Raw genomic sequence first — 19,946 nt, 5'->3', positions numbered from 1 at the left:
GGTTCTCACAAAGATGGTTAATCTGTACCTGCCCTGAAGTGCAGCTGAAGTGCACACAAATGCCCCTCTATAAAAACACATTTCCTGCACAATGAAAAATGTTGGAGAGAAATGTCCTTACCTGCTTTCCGAAGAGGTCTAGCTGCATGCAGGTTTCTCCCCTCAGTGAGAACTTGGCCTGTGTGTCAGAATGAACTTTATTTAAATCTTAAAGTAGAATCATTACTGTGCATTACTTTATCCTATCCTGGGAACTTAGGAAGAAATATATTTTAAAATATTATTTTATTTGCAAACCTGACATGAAAATCCAGTGCGAGTGACAAAACTCAGCACCTCTCTCTACAATTGCTTTGGTCCTCAGTCTTTTAAGGTGATGTTAATATCACTACATAATCTCAGACAAAAATACTCAGAATTTCACCAGGGTGTCTAGTCAGAGCTTGAGCAGTATTTATTGCTTGCTCCGTGCAATGCTTTTTAAATGCTTTTTTAGGGGGGAGTTTAAAACTGCAACAAAGGCTTCCTTTAGTCTGCAAAGCTGATTGAGTTGCCAACCTCTGCCTTGTCCAAGATCCTGATCTGCCATCTCCACTGCAATTAAACCAGAATTTTCTCAGTTACTTAAATTGGTTTCATCGTCCACCAGTCTGAATTATTTGTTCTTATAATGCACAGGCAAATTATCTTTCTACCAATGGCTTTCCTATAGTGTTCTGAGTTATGGAGAACAATAAAGAGGTAGAGATGAGAGTAAAAACATATGGGTGGGGATGGAGGTTGTTTAAATGAAGGTGATTCTACTGTTGCTGTAGATGATTTTTAAAAATATTATTTTTATTTAAATATATATATTTTCTTTTAAATCTATATTTCACAAACCTGACATGAATCTTGGTAGCTGAAGTTGTGGGAACACTAAATCATTTCATTCTGGTTTTTATATTGACAGACACTTTACTGGTGAGTCCTGTTGCCTAGTGCATTGGATTACAAAAGCAAGATTTTATGTTGTGGGGTAGGGCAGGGAAAAGCTGGGTAACTCTTGGAGGATTGAAATAATAAACCTGTGTGGAATAGCTGGACTTCTGAGCTTATATACCAACGAAGGGGAGGAAAATATTTCAGTGTTTCAGGTACGAGAGGCGGTTGGTGAGGGTTGCTTTTCGTGTTTGCACAAGGATGTTGAAAGCTGGAAGGATAGTCATATTACTCTGTTGCAGCAAAACCAGCGAATAGTCTCGTGTTACCTTAAAGACGAACAGAATTCATGTAGCCTTGGCTTTTGTAGATTAGAACCCTCTTCATCAGGTGCACAATACAGGCGCACAACTCACTCACCCTTCTCTGTGAATGTTGTGCTATTGCTGCCGTTGTTTTAATTTTGAGACATTTCATGTTTCATTATATTTATGTATCTTTTCTGTTTGTGCTTGGTGTGGGGTTTTAGTTATCAAAATTCTTCTTGTAGGTTTTTTTAATCTTGCAAATTTATTTTTATTTTATTTTTTTAACACCCAGAGGAGATTTGCTGCAGAAGAGCATTGTAGCAATGGGGTACCACGTCTCTTTTAATGCAGTTGATTATTGGAATAAAGGACAGATGTGACGCATGCTTCTCCCAATTACCATTTTTACGCAGAGTCTGTCTATGGAGAGACGCATTCAGAGATTTGGAGGTGGTTTTGTAGAAGTGACATTGCCCTTCATAGCCATGGTTTGTATTCATTCATTTTGGACTGCCTCTGCTCAAGTTATATTTGCTGGTGGTTTACATAGCTGTACCCTAGGAAAAGTTGAAACTGGCTCTCAGAAGTGTTGTCAACACTATAGTGATTGTGTGTGTACGTTTGGTGTGACCGTAACATATACCAATTGGATAGTGATATGATGAGCAACACACTTCCCCTCTTGATCAATGCCTGCATCACTTCTGCAACTCTCTATAAAATGGATTTTGAAAAGTTACCATTTTCTTAGTTTTGTTTGTGAAAGGGTAGGACGTAACTCTTTGGAAACAGTTTTTTTAAGCAGGAAATGGACAAGACCGAAGTGGATTTTATCTTGTCAATTGATAATTACTGTATGTATTTAGACCCAATGATTTATCATTACATAAATGATATACCCACCTCTTCCCCATTCTTCCTTTGGGAAGGCCACAAGGAGGAGATCCGAAGCTTCCATTTCCATTTTCAGTTAACCACAGTTTAGAGTTGTGTCTTAACCATGATTATTGAAACAAGGCGGCTTCGTAAGCCATAGTTTGAAGTTGGCTTATTTCAGTAAACCATAGTTAAGAATAACTCCATAGTTTGTCTCGATTTAGACATAATGCTGAACTGTGGCTAGTTTAAAATCACAGTGAAAGCTTCTGTTCTTGCAGCTGCACCTGAGCGGGAGGAGAGGGATGGGGCTGACAAACCTGATACTCATTCTTATATTGGCTCATTCTAATATTGATGAACCATACTTAAATCAGAATGCAGACGGTGTGGGACTGAGAAAGTGATTAGAAATTGGGTTACGATTAAAAATTAGGAATTCCTCCTTGTAGGGATGCAAGACTTGATTGCATCCAGCTGGGACAGTTCTTTCTCCACTTTTCTAGGGACTGCTTAAAAACTAGCTACCACTGTTTGGAGATTACTTGGGCAATGCTTGGTGAGAGAGCCAAAGTTGGTTGGGAGGGTGGTAAATAGAGAAGCATCACAAGGGGAGGGCGAAGTGAAAGAAGAAAATAGATTGTGGAATTGGTGCTATTCTGCTTAATTTTAATTTGGTTTCCGTTTTGAATGTTTATACTGTATATACAGTAGCTTGCAGATGCTCAGAGTCTGTAGTAGGGTTAGTTAAAAATCCAAATCCATCAGTAAATGATATTTGATCCAACTCAACTATATAAATAACTAAGATTATTCTAGTATGAAATAAAGGCTCACTCAGGGCCAGTGCTGTGATAGCAATTAGAAGAAAATGGTTCCTGTTTTTCCAGAGGAATAACTATCTGTCCACAGCATAGCTGCCAAGTTTTCCCTTTTCTCGTGAGGAAGCCTATTCAGCATAATGGAAAATCCCTTAAAAAAAGGGATAACTTGGCAGCTATGGTCCACAGCCAGAGTGTAAGTCATCACATATGTTTGTAAAATGTTATGTGTAAATCATATGCATTGTTCCCCCCCCCCCGATTCATGTATCTAGAGCATCAAAGATGGGTGCTGCCATCTACTTCATTTTATGCGCTTGTCTGATAAAAATCTTAATTCCTGTAGTGAAACAACTAAGATGGATGTTCCATTAGATATGCCTTTAGGAGATGGTGTTAATTCTCTAGTATCTTCTTTCTATCCAGTAAAAGCTATGGCTCCCTGCCTTCCATGATCGCTCAGTGCTGGTATACCTGCCACGCCTGGGCCAGTAGCTTTCAATCCATCCCAACAAAGAGTTTCTTAGCATGACCAGTGCTTTTTTTCTTAAAAAATGTTTAGGGGTACTCTCATTTTCCTACTCATATTGAAATATTGCCCCACAATGAGGCCAAACTTAGATTCACAAAATGTTTAGAGGCATGCGTCCCCCTGCATCCCCCCATAAAAAAAGGACTGAGCATAACTATAATAATATTCTGTCCTAACTGGCCAGATCTTGGGACTGCTCGTAAAATTTACATCAAGGATAATATCCATAAAAAGCCCTAGGTTTTCAAATGACTTTGTGGTTGTACAACTAAAGACATATAGCGAGGCCCATCTACTTTTTCAGCTTTATTTGCAACTCTAGGTTGTGGTCTTTGAAAAAAGTAGCTGTAAGCCAAATTGTGCCACAAAAGCAAAACAAACTCTTTAATTTTGCATGGCATATATTTACACACTGAGATGTCTTAGGCAGCCACTTTCTTCTTTAAAAGTGGAAGTGAATTTGGATCAGCTGTATTTGAATCACCAATAAATAGAGAGGAAATTGGTAAACATCCTATTGCTTCGTTAGGATAATTGCTACCATAAAATAAATGCTGAGAAAATGTACTAATGCAAGCTATCTCTGGTTTGTGCTACTCCTTTCATACTACGCCTGACCCGATTTGGTGGAATGTTATGTCAGCCTGGGGTGGTTACTGACAGCTATGGTAGCACAGTGTGGTTCAGTCATATTTTATCTAAATGTCTTGAGTATCTTTCACCAGCAGAAGCATTTAGAATTGACGGTGTCTCCACTGAATTTGGAGTAGTGCCCTTGGAGTGCTGGCATCATGTAATGATTCGTAACTTTCAGCTGGTTAAAAACCAGTCACAGATCTGGTTCTTTATTCTGTAGGAATTGTCATGGCTATATATAGGTGTGCTCAAGAGCTGCACCCTAAGTACGTCTTTACAAAATGTACCTACTTCTGATGAATAGAGAGCCTAGTCCTTCTAGCTAAAGGGCACCAGTTCTGCTAGAAGGCTGAGCAGTTTTATTCAGTAAGTTTGTAATCAAAGAGGCTCTCAATCTTGCAGTCTAAATCCAGGTGTTGAATAGAGGTCTGGTTACATACAGAAGGCAGGACTGGATTAATTACCTGAGAGTCACAATTCCAGCTATTCTTTGTCCCTGTTACTTAGAATGGTAGAAATGTGAAAAGAACCACAAACACATTTTCTCGGCTCCCGACTATTTCTGCCCTTAACTCCAAGTGCTTAGTTGAATGTGAAATTACGGAGTCATTTTGTAACTTTAGTTAAAAACCTTTGACTCATTTATTCCTGCCCTCTCCATCACTTATGCTGCTGCCAACTCACATTACTATAGAAGATGGAAATATTAAAATAAACTTAGCATTTTTTTTTAAAAAATAGTGTGTTCCTGCACACATTTGTCCGGTGCTGCTCTAACTCTGCCCCCACTCCCCAATTCTGTGTATTGTTTATTTTCCCTGCTCAGACGGGAAAAATATTTGAATGCAACCTCCCCCCACCTTTTTTTTGGAAATAGAAAATTGAAAAGGCTAGTGAACCATGATTCAAGAGGCTGAGAGGGAGCTTCTTTCTTTCCTAGCATTAATTAACTCAAGTTCGTTAGGACGTTGAGTCTGCCGCACAGTTTTCTCTTGTTTGTGCTAAATCAGGTCAGAGAGGGAAAAACTTTTCAGGCAGACGCTGTGTGTTAGCTCTGAAGAATGAAGAGGAGAATCAAAGTGATATAACTATTACATAGACTTATAGTCATCTGTAGGTTTTAATTGTGTACAGTAATATGCAAAATGAGGATCTGAGTGAACAAATATTTCATCTGGTTGTGAAAATGAATTTTATCTAATTTTGGGGGTGGTTTAAATAGGGTATATTTGATGCATCATTTGGATTGGTTTGGGCTGGCATTCTGATTATGGAAATCTGTGTCAGAGGCAAGAGTGCAACATGAAAATCTCTTTTTTTAAGTCTATAATCGGGAGTCTATTTATGTCTATTTGTGGCAATGATGAGGAGGAGTCTAATTGCCCTAACCCACGGCTGAATCTGTTGTTTGCTTCTAGTGGATTTTGTTTCCTTGAAATCTCAGTTGTGGTTGGCCATGTTTTTATAGAACTCTACTTAAATCACAGTTTGTGTTGCGAAATCTTGTATTTCATAACTCTTTATAATAATGGAAAGGCAAGATGCACCCCCCACAAATTCTGTACCCCATATTACAGTCTCTGGAGCTGGGCCAACCTGGACACAAAATCCTACTGACTCATTGTTGGCCAAAGCATTATTATTTTGGCACTCGGGGGGGGGGGGTTCAGCAGGGGCAAGCCACAGGCTAATATGTTGCAGGTCTCACTAGCCCTTTGGAGAGTAGAAATTTATGTGCTATTCATTCACTAGGGATGTAGTTTGCCAGGGTGCTACTGACTGTTTCTATGACAACCCCAAGAAAGCTTTACACGGTGCTCCTATTGCTGAACAAGAGTGAAAGTGAGAAGGAGAGAGACTCCCAAAACGAGCAGACCATTAAAAAGGGGGGGGGAGGCCCAGAGTTAGAAAGTTTTGACTTGAAGTAATTAAAACTCATAAGCTCTCTACAAGACTTGGGAGTTTCTACCCCCCCCCCCAAAAAACCCCTTGCTTTGAGAGGAAGAGAGCAAAAAGGTCTTTCTCAGACAACGCTCTTAAGAACTTCTCCACTTTAGCATCATACTTTGTTAATGAATCTGGAACTGATGAAGAGAGAAAGGTTGCTTTATATTGTGAGAACAAAGAGATGGTGGTATTTTTGTGAGGGGGTATATGCAACCCACATCTAAACTCTGAGTCGGAGAAAGCCATACTTGGCCGTGAAATTTTCTTCTTCATTTGAATCTCTTAAATCTTTACTTCCCCTTCATTCTCACTTCCTTCCTTTAACCTGTCTTTCCATCAGCATATTTTCTTTCCTTCTCTCCCCCCCTTTCCCCCCTCTACTAATGGCTGAAGTTTCCATATCTTTCCTACTTGCCTCTACTTCTCCCTCCCCTGTTTATTTATTGATTTGCCTTAAAGACAAGAGAGGTTTTCCTAAAATACTATTCATTCCAGGTTATTTGTGCAGAGTTTTAACCTACAAAACACTGAAAATAAATATTAAAATAATGTTTGTTCATTAAGCTGCAGCATGGCAAACCTTCCTAGGTTCCTAATTTTCTGCATTAAAAACTGACACACCCCCCCCCAGATGACCACACATGTCTCACGGAAAGGAATCAAGCTTGCATCGTAACTGCGAGCGGTGGTTTGATCCCATTATAAGCTGTATCCTAGAAAGCTCAAACTCGGGCTTTAAAGTTCCGTAAATCTGCTGTGCTTTTGGAATGGAGTGAATCTGCCTAGGACGGCTGTCCTAAAGTGTGCATTCATTCTCAAAGGTGCCTATAATAAATGCTCCTAAATGAATTGCTGGTTTTCGGTGTTGGGCATTCAGCACTCCCATTGCAATCGCTAGGGATGGGTGGTGATGCTCGACAACCTTTCCATTGTTTCTGTTGCCATCCCTCTGTGTTACGTTTCTTAAATAGCATGTACCTACACCGGTATTTCAACAAACCCCTATGTATTATAGCAGAACCAGCATGGCTGTTGTATTCATGAGGTTGCGTTTTTTTAAAGGAATCAAAACCTGTTCCATAGAACAGCGGCTTTCCTGTCTTCTGTGGAATTCCATGTGCAACTTACTTCAGATAATTCCATAGACGCCCAATTCTGCCATAATACACCAATTACGGTATCTTATATGCTAGTTCAATGCATGTGTCAAGAATGTTGAGCTTTTCGGCTGTGACAATCGTCGTATTGTAAACTGACGCTGTCTATGCCAGCCCAAGTGCACAAGCAGCCCAAGTGGTTGCTTGGGGTGACAATATTTTCAAGGGTATCAGTAAATCCATGCGCAGCCCAAGAGGTGTGCCCTAGGAGTACATTTATTGTCTTGGAGGTGCTAGGTGTACTTTGCAGCTTCCTGGCCAGCCCTGAAAGTGTGTAAAAATATTGCTGTTCTGTGAAAAATGCCTATCAAGGCTAGGAAACAAGAATGTCCTAGCCTTGATAGGCCTTTTTCACAGAACAGTGTTGTTGTTGCTGCTGCTGCTGTTTTTATTATAATTAAATATAGCATCTTGTTACAAGTCCTGGCTTTTGTATTTGTTGAGTGCCACCTGACCTTGACAAAGGGGCTGTACTTTTGCACCTCTGTCTTGTACACTGAGCACTTCTGATCACAAGAAAAGGAATGCTACGGGTCGTAGTGACAGAAGTGGGTGGTTTTTTCTTTGTTTTGCTCTTCATTTTGTTTTCTTCATTCTTCTTAATGTTCTTCATAGTCTAGTCTTCACAGCTCCTCATGCACATGTCTATAAAGTTAGTGTTAATTGAATTAATTTTAATTTGCTGCAATGTCCCCCCCCCCACGGGAATATTTCCAAGAGTGTAAAGACTGATTGTACTGTAGTTTCGTTCCACACCAAAAGTTGCTTGTTGTTTTAAAAACATACATTATATTTAGTTGTTTAAATGTTTTGAAGGTCGCGCAGTCCTTTGTAAAGGAGGATCCTGGGCCTAAAACAAAAACCTGGGAACCTGTACATTCCCAGGTAACAAGGAAGTGAGAATTTCAAATGAGTTTTGAATTTCAATGGCAGACTTCAAAAATGTGGGTTTTTTGGGGGGGGGGGAGTGGAGTGGGGGGGAGAGAAGGGCACAAGTTCGTTTTCCCTTTATCTCTTTTATTCTACTTTCTTGAACTTCGACTTGCACCCTCCCCCCTCTTGACACAGATATAGAAAAATAATCTCCGAGCTTTTGTGTCGGGATGGAACTCTTCCACCTCAACTGCCTGCCTGCGCACCCACCTTTAATCTGCCTGATGGAGGGGAAGGGGGCAGGCTCAGGTATTACCTAACACAGCTGCGGACAGATCACCTTTGTCTACAGTCCTCTGGGGGTTTGTCGCCAAGGTCATGGAGAGGTGTGGGGAGGCCTGTGTTTTTCTCAAGCAGACAACATATTTATGAGCGGCAAGAGGGTTTGGAGGGCCCCGTATCCTGCTTTTAATGTATCTCAGGCTGACCTGTGCCAGATTTGTGAAGTGGCGGGAGAGGGGTGGGGGAGAGAAAAACAGCAATATTTCCCCCCAAAAAAATCTCCAGCCAAACGTGTTATGGCGGGGGAAAGCCTCCACCCTGCGATTTGCGAGCACAAATCCGAGAGCTCTGATTTAGCTTGCCTGCTTAGTTGCTGGAAAGCTGGCAGCAAGGCCTGGAGCTGGCAGTGGGCAGTAGGCAAATGCTCGGCATAGGTCTGTCTTTTGTGCCATCTCTGCGCACCCCGCCGGAGCATCTGGCTTGTCGAGGGTGTTGCAGGAATAAGGGTGGCAGCTCTGCGAGCGAAGTCAGGGTTAGAGGTGCTCTGAGTATATCTGATGGTGATGCAGGGAGGCGTACATGGGCTCTTTTTCTCTGGTGGGACCAGAGCCCTGAATTTGTCTGTAAATTCACCCGTCTTTGATGCAAACCTCTCTGTCTCTGTCCTGTGATATTGGGAGGTTGCGGGTGGTAAGACGCTTTGTGCATGGATGGGCTGAATTAGAGGAAGCAAGCAAGCAGAGCTGTCTTCTAATAAAGCAACTATGAGTTCGGCTATTGTTGCCTCACGGCCTTCTCTGTGCCCAATTCCTTGAGGACGGCACTTAGAAAAGTCCAGCAAAAGCACCCCAAGGCCACACCCTTTTCTTGACTCCCTAATGCAAGCCTTTGAATCTTTCTCGCGTCCCTTCATTCCTTTTCTTTCTTAAATCTTTCCATTTTTACAATTTAGCTTCTCTCGCGTTTGCCTTTCTCTGCCCTTTTAAATCACCCATTTGCTTTCCTGTTTTATGCACCACCGTTCTTTTTCTCTGGTCCTCATACTTTTTCGTACTTTTTAATGTACTTATTCTTTCCCCTCAAAATTAATTATTTTAGTTCCCCCCCCCACAGAGTCATGTTTTCTGATGCCCTTTTAGTTGAGTATGTGGCATGAAGCAATAATAAGCAACAGAAAAGTGGGTGTTGGAATGAAATAGATTAAATTAAACTTTCAAAACAATGCATTTTAAGCTTTGCCATTTTAAAATAAAATTTTAATAGAGGGAATAAGGATTTGGTTTAGGTGAATAACTTCATATTGTGATGCTGGTCCGTTGGCTCTAATCTGCATATATTATTAATTTTTTGGCAAATCTTGGGGTGAAAATTGCAGAAAATAAGGAAGTGGCACAGAGCTTCATAGGGCTGACTGAAACCCTAGTTTTGGAAAGCCAAGATGCTTGCTGAGGCCTGGAGTAGCAATACCAGGAACTTGCAAAGAAATAATATCTGTATGCATTTTAAATTAATGCTACCTGAACTGAGAAAAAAACAGGGCGGCTATATCTTAACCACATACATATTGAAAGAGAGAGAGAGTTGTAATTGGAAGGAAATATTTTTCAGGGTTTTCATCTTTTTGTACAAATAGTTGGAAAGGCAGCGAGGACAGAAAGAGAATGAGATTGAGAGAGAAAGACGGAACAGCTGCTTTTTCTGAGGCCTTGTGGGACTGTCTTTTTTTGGAGGTGGGGGGGAGAGAGAAGAGGTGGGTGGATGCTATGATATTTATTTATTTAAAATATTTTGCCAGTCACCTCCTTGCCAAAATCTGCTGGCCAATAAAATTTTTATTGCGGCTGGACTTTGCTTATTCATTAGATATGAACTTGTCGATTTGGCAAATTGTTTTCCATCTCTTAACTGCAGAGTCTCTCTCTCTCTCTCTCTCTCTCTCTCTCTCTCTCTCTCTCTCTCTCTCTCTCTCTCTCTCTCTCTCTCTCTGCCACCCCCTCCCTGATTCCTTCTCCGCCAACCTCTCCCCCCTCCACCTCCCTTTCTCTTTGATGCAGCCATTGGCTGCTCCACGATGTGTCTCCTTGCCAAATAGGTGGATCCCTTCTCCTCTCTCTCTCTCTCTTTTTTTTCTGCTGGCATTGGCACAGGCAAATGGTTGGGGACTGAGCATGAAAGGAGAAAGCAAGCGAGCAAGAGAGTTTAAGAGGAAAAAGGGAAAGGAAAAAAGGGGGGAAACAACAACAACAACAAAATCCCTCATACCCCAGCAGTTGGGTTTTGCCAGCAGCCGATCACAGCTGATTCCAGAGCGGAGTCTGTCCCTTTTCCCCTAGACCTACGATCGCCCCTGTTCTCAGGCGGAGGGAGCCACATCTAAGTTGCATCTTTGCATTTTTGCCAACGCTGAGAGAGATTCTTTCCCCCCTCTCAACTCCCCCTCCTGATCAGTTGCTGTTATTCTGCCTGTTTTTATTTTTTCCCTTCATCCTTCCTATTATTATTATTATTATTATTATTATTATTATTATTATTATCCTTAAGAGACATTTGGCTTTTTTTAAAAAAAAGAAAACATATTTTGTGTGTGTATGTGTGTGGTGATGTTGATTTATTTCTGTCCCCCACTGATGTTTCCATTCCTAACCTGCTTTCTTCAATTTTTAATCCTCCTTTTTTGCTATCCCACTGTTTTTATTAAATAAGACTTTTTTAAAAATAATAATAATAATAATTGGCTAACAGTTTGCACTAGAGAATGCAGCCAACAATTGTTTTCCACCCAATTTAAGAAATACCCTGCACTCTTCTGTGCACTTCCTTTTTATATTTTTTACTTTCCTCCGTGTTCTCCCCTCCTCCCTCTTCCACCTCACGGCCCCAATAGCACCCCCCTTCCACACTCTGCAATTCTGAGCCCAGAATTTCTGAATCGGGGGCTTAGCTTCGCCGGGATGAGCCAGAGCAATGGTAATTATTTCCACTTTTGACTTTCCCCCTCTCTCTTGGATGTTTTTAGCTTTAGGGAAATCTTTACTTAAAAAATAAAGTCAGAAAGCTTCCTAAAATAATTGCTCGAGTATATATAAATTATCCTGAGCATTGTATCCTGCAAGGGATATCATAGCCAATTTTGTCTTTAATTGCAACATTTCCAAACAAACTTTATTACTTTTATTTTTAAAGGTAGTCAAATTTTAATTCAATTAAATTTTTTTTAAAAAAACTCCAAATTTATCTTCTGGTGATATTCTGGAAACAGCGTTAATCCTCCACACTCCCAACATACCTGCTTGGCGTCCCTCTTCTACTGTTGTGTTTTATCTTGTTGCTGGGTTGGATCATATTCTGGGCTTGCATATTTGTTCCCTTAATTTTGGTCAGTTTGTGTGTGTGTGTATATATATATATTTAACATATAAATTTCAGCTTTAAGGGTGATTCTTCTCCCTTCTCTATTTTCTTATTCTAATGTTTCCCCCTCTTCTTTTGTTTTGCACCCTTTATTCTCGCCCTTTCTCCCCAGGATGAATTCCACCCCTTCATTGAAGCTCTTCTTCCTCATGTCCGTGCGTTTTCTTACACATGGTTCAACCTGCAAGCTCGGAAACGAAAGTACTTTAAGAAGCATGAGAAGCGGATGTCGAAGGATGAGGAGCGCGCCGTGAAGGACGAATTACTTGGTGAAAAGCCTGAGATCAAGCAGAAATGGGCATCCCGGCTGCTGGCCAAGCTACGCAAGGACATCCGCCCGGAATTTCGCGAGGACTTCGTCTTGACCATCACGGGCAAGAAAGCACCGTGTTGTGTCCTCTCCAACCCAGATCAGAAGGGCAAAATCCGCAGGATTGACTGCCTGAGGCAGGCTGACAAGGTTTGGAGGCTGGACCTAGTTATGGTCATCTTGTTCAAAGGGATCCCTCTTGAAAGTACTGACGGGGAGCGGCTATACAAGTCGCCGCAGTGCTCAAACCCGGGCCTTTGCGTCCAGCCACACCACATTGGAGTCACAATTAAAGAACTGGATCTTTACTTGGCGTATTTTGTTCACACTCCTGGTAGGTCATGCAAACAGCACGACTCACTGTTTTTATATTTTGTGTTTTAATTTTTAAGATGGTTGCTTTCCTCCCAAAGTGTGTGTTTTCCTATGTATGTTTTTCCTTTCATCCATAGTTAACAAATTGCTAACTTCAGAAATGCACTGGGATGACCCCACTGTACTTAGTAGTTTGAAAAAAAGTTACTGTGGCCTTTCTTGACTTCCTGTTTCTCTCCTACCTGCAATGTCTGTAACTTTCCCAGGGTGAAGAAAACCCCCTTTTCTGCAGGCTGGGTGGTACAGAATAAGAATATTTATGTAAATGACAGATTATTTGAGAGAACAGGAAATCAAATTTATTAGAATTTGGAATTAAGAAATGTGCTTATCTTGAGGTGAGGCTTTTGTTTCCTTTGCTTGATTCCCCTCCCCCCACCCCAATTTCTTTTGTTGGCTTGATTTAGCATATCGGCGTGCCCACGGCTTGCAAACTACAAACATACAAACAGACACTCCTGGACGTTTTTATGCTTTGTACAGCAGCCTTAGAGCAATAAAACTGAATTTTTCGCATCTGCTGTCCCACATAGGAACAAGGTTCTCAGGGGAAAGGGATTATGGAAGAGAATTTTAGAACCTTTTTCTTTTGTTTCGGTGGCCTCTTTTTCTTCTTCTTCTTCAACCCCCCCCCCCCCCGCTGCCTGCACGTTTGTGCACACATGTTCTTATTTAATTTTTTTCTTATATATTTATTTCAGCTCCCTTTTTATTTTGTTTTCTTTCCAGCTTTAAAAAAATACTGGTTAATTTTTAGCCTCTGCCCCAGGTACACTCTATTTGCTGCAGACTTTGAAATCCGAATGGGCTGGCAGCCGGGTGATGGTGCGTTTACCCTTTGCTGCACCAAGTTCAAAGGAAAATTAATTCAGCCAAAAACGTTTCTCCTTCTTTCTCCTATTGTTACTCCCCTATTTCTCACTTCTTTTTTTCTTTTATTTTCGTCTTAAGTTGTAAGAGGCCCGATATCAGGCTTGTTTTCCTCTTTGCCAGTTCTTTGCTTGTTGCACATTTCCTTCCCTATATAGAATAACTGCAAATCTCGGCTGTGTTAAATTCAGTAGTCTTATCTTTGCCGCCTCATGTATCCCAGCACAGTTTGTGTTTCTTTAATTTCAGTCTAATAATATTGTCGGGAGTCTTCTCTCCTTTTTTAGAATGTGCCCACCCAGTATGTGTACAGCAGCCTCTGGACAATGTCAGGAGGTTCATCACAGCGCCTGTGGATGGCATTTCTGGCACACTTTTATCATCTATTCTGCACAGCTCAGGGCACATCCAGGCTGGGCAAGTAACAAACAGTGTTCCCCTATTCCTTTTTCTACAAATTCTCTTCCTTTCTCTTTCTCCTGTTTTTAAAGTAAAGACCCCCCACTGACCTTCCCAGACAATTTTACATACAACACATTCTTATCACAGAGATATTCCCCTCCCTTCTGCCAGCCTGCCACATAATCACATGCACAAACAGGCAGAATCTGAGCATGGGCATGCAAAATTCCACCTCATGTTCATACCACTGTCTAGCACATATTCCACTTACATACACAGGTGTGTCAAAGAAAGTATGCCCCTTTCTGTCTGTTTATTCCTCCACTTACTAGATTTTTACCTGTCTTTCAGCCCATAACGATACCCACAAGACTGCAAACTCAATCATGATAAAACAAGTTAAAGAAACAAAATGTTTTTAAAAGTTATCCAGATTATTTACAGTATTAATATAGAGCTGAGACATACTGTCCCAAAGACTTATCACCACTTAAATACTGAATTGAGCATGCAACTGCTAGGGAAACTTTGTGAGGTGAGCCAGCGGGATCACCTCTGGCATTTATATTATAGTGACTAAGGCAGTTTTCCCTTGTTGCTGGCAAACCAACCAACTGGGCAGTTAAAAAATGTAACTTGATCTCTGAACTGTCCATTGTGTTCATTTTATGCTTCTATTCTTGAGCATGTGCACGCACATGCACATGGTGGGGCGGTACAGGCTCACGCCACGGTGAAACCTTCAGGAAAGTGATCCAGCCCCAAGGCTATTTTTTGGGTTAGGGTTATCTGTGTAGGATTCCTTTTCATCTGAAATGCTGCAGGGTCATATTTTGAACATTCAGGAATATATTATCTGTCACTGTAGAAAATATTAAGGAAGAAGGACAGGGCAAACGACAGAGTCTCATATTGAAGAACCAAATTCACACTTATAAGATAGAAAAAGATATCAGAAGAGCTCTTCATATGAGTGATTTTTGTTGTTCTTATAATGGATAACAAATAATCAGCAGTGTCCTGGTGATGGCGATGGCGATGATCTGTCACAAAAGGTTAATCCCATTTTTTAATTCTGTTAACAGATGTACCCTATGCAAGAAAGATCACTTCATTTATAAGGCCTCCTTTTAATTTATGTACTTGGATGTCAAAAACAATGGGTTGGAGTCGTAGTTAAGCGTGCGCAACGGTGCTGGCAGAATCTCGCACCCCTGCCCCTTCTTCCCCATAACAGTACAGCCAACCCCCTGAAAATGCTGTGTCCTGGAAGATGCCTTTGCCCCCTGCACCACAGGCTGCCCCATGGAGCAGGGTGCAAAACCTCGTGGAGGGACTGCCATGATGGCTAGCTGCCGAAGCTTATTTTTGCAGGCCACAATTCTGCATGCTAGGTCACATAGTTACAGATTTGCCTCTGTTCAATTTCAAATCTAGGAGTCAAAGTGGAGGAAGTAGAATTCTTGCTGGGTGAGAACCAACTGCTTGGGCTAGTGGAGGAACGCTCTGCAGTTTCAAAGCTCACCTGAGTTTCAAAGCTCATCCTGCACTGGCGCCTAGAAATTAAAGCCCAGATGCTTTGTTTATCCTGGCTTTTGTCCTTCTGCCATCACTCTTAGGAGAGGACAGCAATGAATGCTTTAGGCCACCAATCTTGATTTTTGCTGGTTTTATGAGCAGGACTATCATTTTATGAGCAAAACAGTATTCCTAGCCCAATGGCTTCCTCATAATTTTATTTAGTAATCTAAAAGTTTAATATTCCCCTTTCTATATTAAAAGGCTACCCCAATGGGGAGACAATTGTGAGTCTATCCTTGATTCTCCCCAGCTGCCACCTGTTTTTTAATTTTATTTTTTAAATAGTGATTTTTCAGCAGCCAGGCTGCAGAACCAGAAGTATCCAGAAGTAAATCCCAGTTGGGGAGTGGGTTTGGGGCATGTTCAATGGATACTGGATTGGTAAAGCATACGCTCCTTCCCCCCTGCCACCCCCAAAACTCATCTGTGAGTGATCCACACTTGCATTATCTTGCCAAATGTGGACTTGGGAACACGTGTTTGCTAAGATGGCATGAAGTTCAACCCTTAAAAGGTGGCAGTATTATCTATGTAGCTATTGCTATAAACATCAGAAATGACAATTTCTGCCTTAATGGGCTCCCAATCTAAGCAATAGCTTCAGTCCTATTAAGAAATGTAGTGAGAAATTTTAGAAAAATAATGTGTAGATAACAGCCTGACAGAAATGCCAACTGTCATAACTTCATCACAAGTCTTTAACATGTCTCATCTCAGCTGTAAAAATGATGCAAGCTTCTAGCTTTTGCGGGGGTTGGAGAAGAACCTCTATGCAAATCTCTTCATTTCTCTGTGTTTCACCCCACAGAACAAAAAGCAGTGGGGACAGGGAGGAGGCATTTTAATTGGGGGAACCAAAAGGGGAAAGTGGTCCCAATCCAATTCAGGGCCCTCCCAGAGCAGCTGTTACATTTTAAAGAAGCCACAAGTGATCCCGATCGCACATCTTCTGTGCCACATCTACCTAGTTGAGCACCCCCTTACTGTTACTTGTTCACTAGTCCTGATCCTGCATTGGAAGCCTGATAAATGTACAAACAGAATGGAGAGGGCAAGGGGATATCATTCCCATAAAGGGGTTTGTGGAATCCTATTCAATCAATTTTCTGATTCTTGATACGAGCTGCACAAGTCAGTGAAATAATGCATTTTTTCTATAACTGATTGCAGTTCATTTTTGATTAAGATAATTTTACTTCTGTGGGAAGCTTTGCACTTCTTAAAGAGCTAAATGAGTATGTTTTATTTCACTTGCTAAAGTATTTTTTAATATAAAAAACACCTTTAAAACTGTTCCAAAGGTATGAGTCGTCACAGGCATGATCTTATAGGTGCTTATGACAATCACACCAGGTTGGTTCACTCATCCATAAGTTCAGTAAGGGCTGTTAAACAGTGGAACGGTCTCCTTCTCTGGAACCTGTGCAGAGGAGGGTGGCCAAGATGATCAAGGGTCTGGAAACTAAGCCTTATGAGAATGGTTGAGGGAATTGGGTATGCTTAGACTGGAGACAAGGAGACCGAGAGTCATGATAGCCATCTTCAAATATCTACAGGGCTGTTCCATGGAAGATGGAGCAAGCTTGTTATCTCCTGCTCCAGAGGGTAGGACCTGAACCAATGGCTTCAAGTTACATGAAAGGAGATTCCAACTAAACATCAGGAAGAGCTGTTTGACAGTGGAACAAACTTTCTTGGAAGGTGGTGGATTCTCCTTCCTTGGAGATTTTTTCCAGCAGAGGATGGATGGCCATCTGTCACAATACTTTAGCTGAGATTCCTGCACTGCAGGGACTTGGGCTAGATAACCCTTGGGATTCCTTCTAATTCTACGATTCTATGATTCTCTTGCAACTTTGTCAGTCTGACTTCTTGGAGCTTGAAGCTTTCCTGGGGTACAGGTCGAAGCCCTTGAAAACCTGCAAAACCCATTTGATCAAATACTATCCACTGGGATGGACTCGTACAAACATATGCATGGCAGTAAATGAAAGCTCTGCAAAGCTGAATAGAAAACTTCTGTATTGTTTATTATTTTGTTGCACTGTGTTGCATTTAAGGAGCTCAAATCTCTACAACAACCCTGTGAGGTAGGTTAGGCTGAGAGGCAGTGGTTGGCCCAAGGTCACCCAGTGAGCTTCATTGCTGAGTGGGGTTCAAACCCTGGTCTCCAGGGCCTAGTCTGACACTCTAACCACTACATCATGCTTGCTCTGTACACAGCCTTAAAGGCTACACAAATAGATCTCTAGATTCAGAATACTTAAAAAGAAGAACCATTTCTTCTTAGGGGTGTATATTTGTGTGAGGTTTTTGTTTGGTTTGGTTATATTATTATTTCCTTTGGTGAAGGTAGGCAAAGAGCTATCGCTTGTGATTATTTACTTGCTAAAGGCCTCTTCTATATTGCCACATTAGGAGCATTTGTTATTAGCTGTGTAAATGACACTGACTATGCAACAGCTAACTCAGCCTCCATTAGTAGATGCATGCTTTGCAAACAGGAAGGTGCTTTTACTAGATCCAAAGTCTGGCAACCCTCCCTGTTTGCAACTTCTACCATGTATCCCCTTGCTCCTGCCATTTGGAACTTTCATTTATTCTCTGCTCTTGTCGTCTGATCTAGGGCTGTCCATCAATATGGCCAGATTTCTCCCCGGACATCTCTTTGATATCACTTTCAGGTTATGGAGTTGTTCTGGGGTGAAAAGGCGAAGTGACCTCTTTCCACTGTCCAGTATTGGCGTCGTATGAAGAGTGCACAGCATAAAGGCTGCCTATCCTTTCCTCTTTGGCTTTTCTCCCTCGGGTTGCATTATTGATGAATTTATGATTCATTTCAGTCCCACCTGTTATGGAGCCAAGGTGGGTCACGTATGCAATAGAACAATGTGTCATCGTATAGGAAGGATTTGCATGTGTCTGCTTGCTTGACTGAGATTCTAGAAAGGACACACTAAGCACACTTTTCAACTTTTGCCAGCCGTTCCATTTGATATACGGCAGGAGGTATATCACAGCACTGAGGAGCTATATTGGTTAGGCATGTCCTCTTGAAGTGCTTTCGGAAGAGTTCTGGGTATCCTTGGATCCCCCACCCCTTTACCCATATTGCAAAAGGAGGTGGGTAAAGACTTTCACACACCAGATAGTAATAGAACTTCTTACTGTACGTAAACACTGTTTGCAGCGCTTCACATACCCGCTTTACAGAGGACTGAGGCTGAGATAGGCTAAGCCTTCAGGTGAGATAACATGTGGACCAGCAGCCTCTCAGATGCAGCTCTTAGCCACAACACTGCAGCAGTTGTCTGTTGTTTGCCGACAGTAACCAGCTTCTTAAGATAGGCAGGCTGCCCACGGTCTTCTCTTTCAAAGGGGGCTACCCCAGCATTTCAGACTTTGCAAGATAGTCTGGCATATTTTGAGCCAAGGCAATAATGCATTATTTACTCCACGTGTAATGAATTTGGGGGAATGGTAGCAAGGCTACATTATGCACTGAGCATTCCGTCTGTCCTTTAAATTAGGATGAAATGCTGTGTTCTGCTTTTAACAATGGAGTCCTACATGAGAAGGGCATTTTAAAAGAGTCCAGTGCATGGAACAAGATATGCAATAAAAAGGCAATAAAACTATCAGATATAATTAGGGCATACCAGAGTCTCACATTTTGGCCCATGTGCTTGTCCTGTACTGTTCAATATGATTATTGCCTGCTTCCTTGTTTAACCAAGGGACTGGATCTCCTGAAGGTATGATGGAAAGTCCAATTTACTCTCTCGCTACTTGTATGAGATTCATAGAATTGTGCAGTTGGAAGAGATCCAGAGGGTCATCTAGTCCAACCCCATTCACTGTAGGAATCTGAACTAAAGCATCAATGACAGATGGCCATCCACGCTCTGCTTAAAAACCTCCAGTGACCCATCATCTTCCAAGGGAATCAGTTCCACTGTCAAACATCTCTTACTGTCAGAAAGTTCTTCCTGATGATTAGTTGGAATCTCCTTTCATGTAACTTGAAGCCATTGGTTCAGGTGCATTCACATTCATACATTCACCTATGATAGTCATGCCAAAAGGTACCCATGTCACTTGCAGTAGTACAGTTTGTTCAGCAGGGAAGAATTGTTTCGAATTTAATCTGGTATTGCTCTGAAGCTTGCAGACTAGTTTGTCTGCAGACCATTGTGAAGTGGAAAGCTCCACAATACCGCCCCCTAAGTCTTTGGAAAGCTCCTGACCGTACACAAGCAAAGAGGTACATAAAGGAGTAGCCAGACAAGGGATAAAAGGTGCTCTAAGATTAGGTTCTGGGAAAGAAAGGGGGTTACTGAACCAGAGGAGAAATATGAGTGTGCACTAAAGTACATGGTGCTTAGCTGAGAAAGTGAGGTTAAGATGAATCTTTAAATTATTTTTTTACCAGCATCACTTGAGAAAGTCTGAGTTAGAATGTTGGCATTTATGATTTCCATGCATAATGCTGGCTCTTTCCCCAACTCAGCAAAGCTATTGGCTCACCATGAATCTCCTTGCTCACCTTTGAGATCCTTGGATAATACGTTAAACAGTTACAGTGGTACCTCTACTTACGAATAACTCTACTTACGAATGTTTCTACTTACAAATGGAGCTCCC

General features: G+C 41.5%; 1 protein-coding gene across 1 annotated transcript in view; it reads left to right on the top strand.

Moving 5' to 3' along the window:
- The window catches only part of NFIX (nuclear factor I X), a 246,160-nt gene that overhangs the window by 111,175 nt on the left and 115,039 nt on the right, over nucleotides 1-19,946 (top strand). Inside the window, 1 exon segment of the mRNA XM_060268739.1 lies at nucleotides 11,877-12,408. Within this exon segment, the coding sequence (XP_060124722.1) occupies nucleotides 11,877-12,408 (532 nt within the window).

Source organism: Zootoca vivipara, chromosome 16 (genome assembly GCF_963506605.1).
Source record: "Zootoca vivipara chromosome 16, rZooViv1.1, whole genome shotgun sequence".
NCBI classification, from domain to species: domain Eukaryota; kingdom Metazoa; phylum Chordata; class Lepidosauria; order Squamata; family Lacertidae; genus Zootoca; species Zootoca vivipara.
This window is presented reverse-complemented; position numbering and strand designations above follow the sequence as displayed.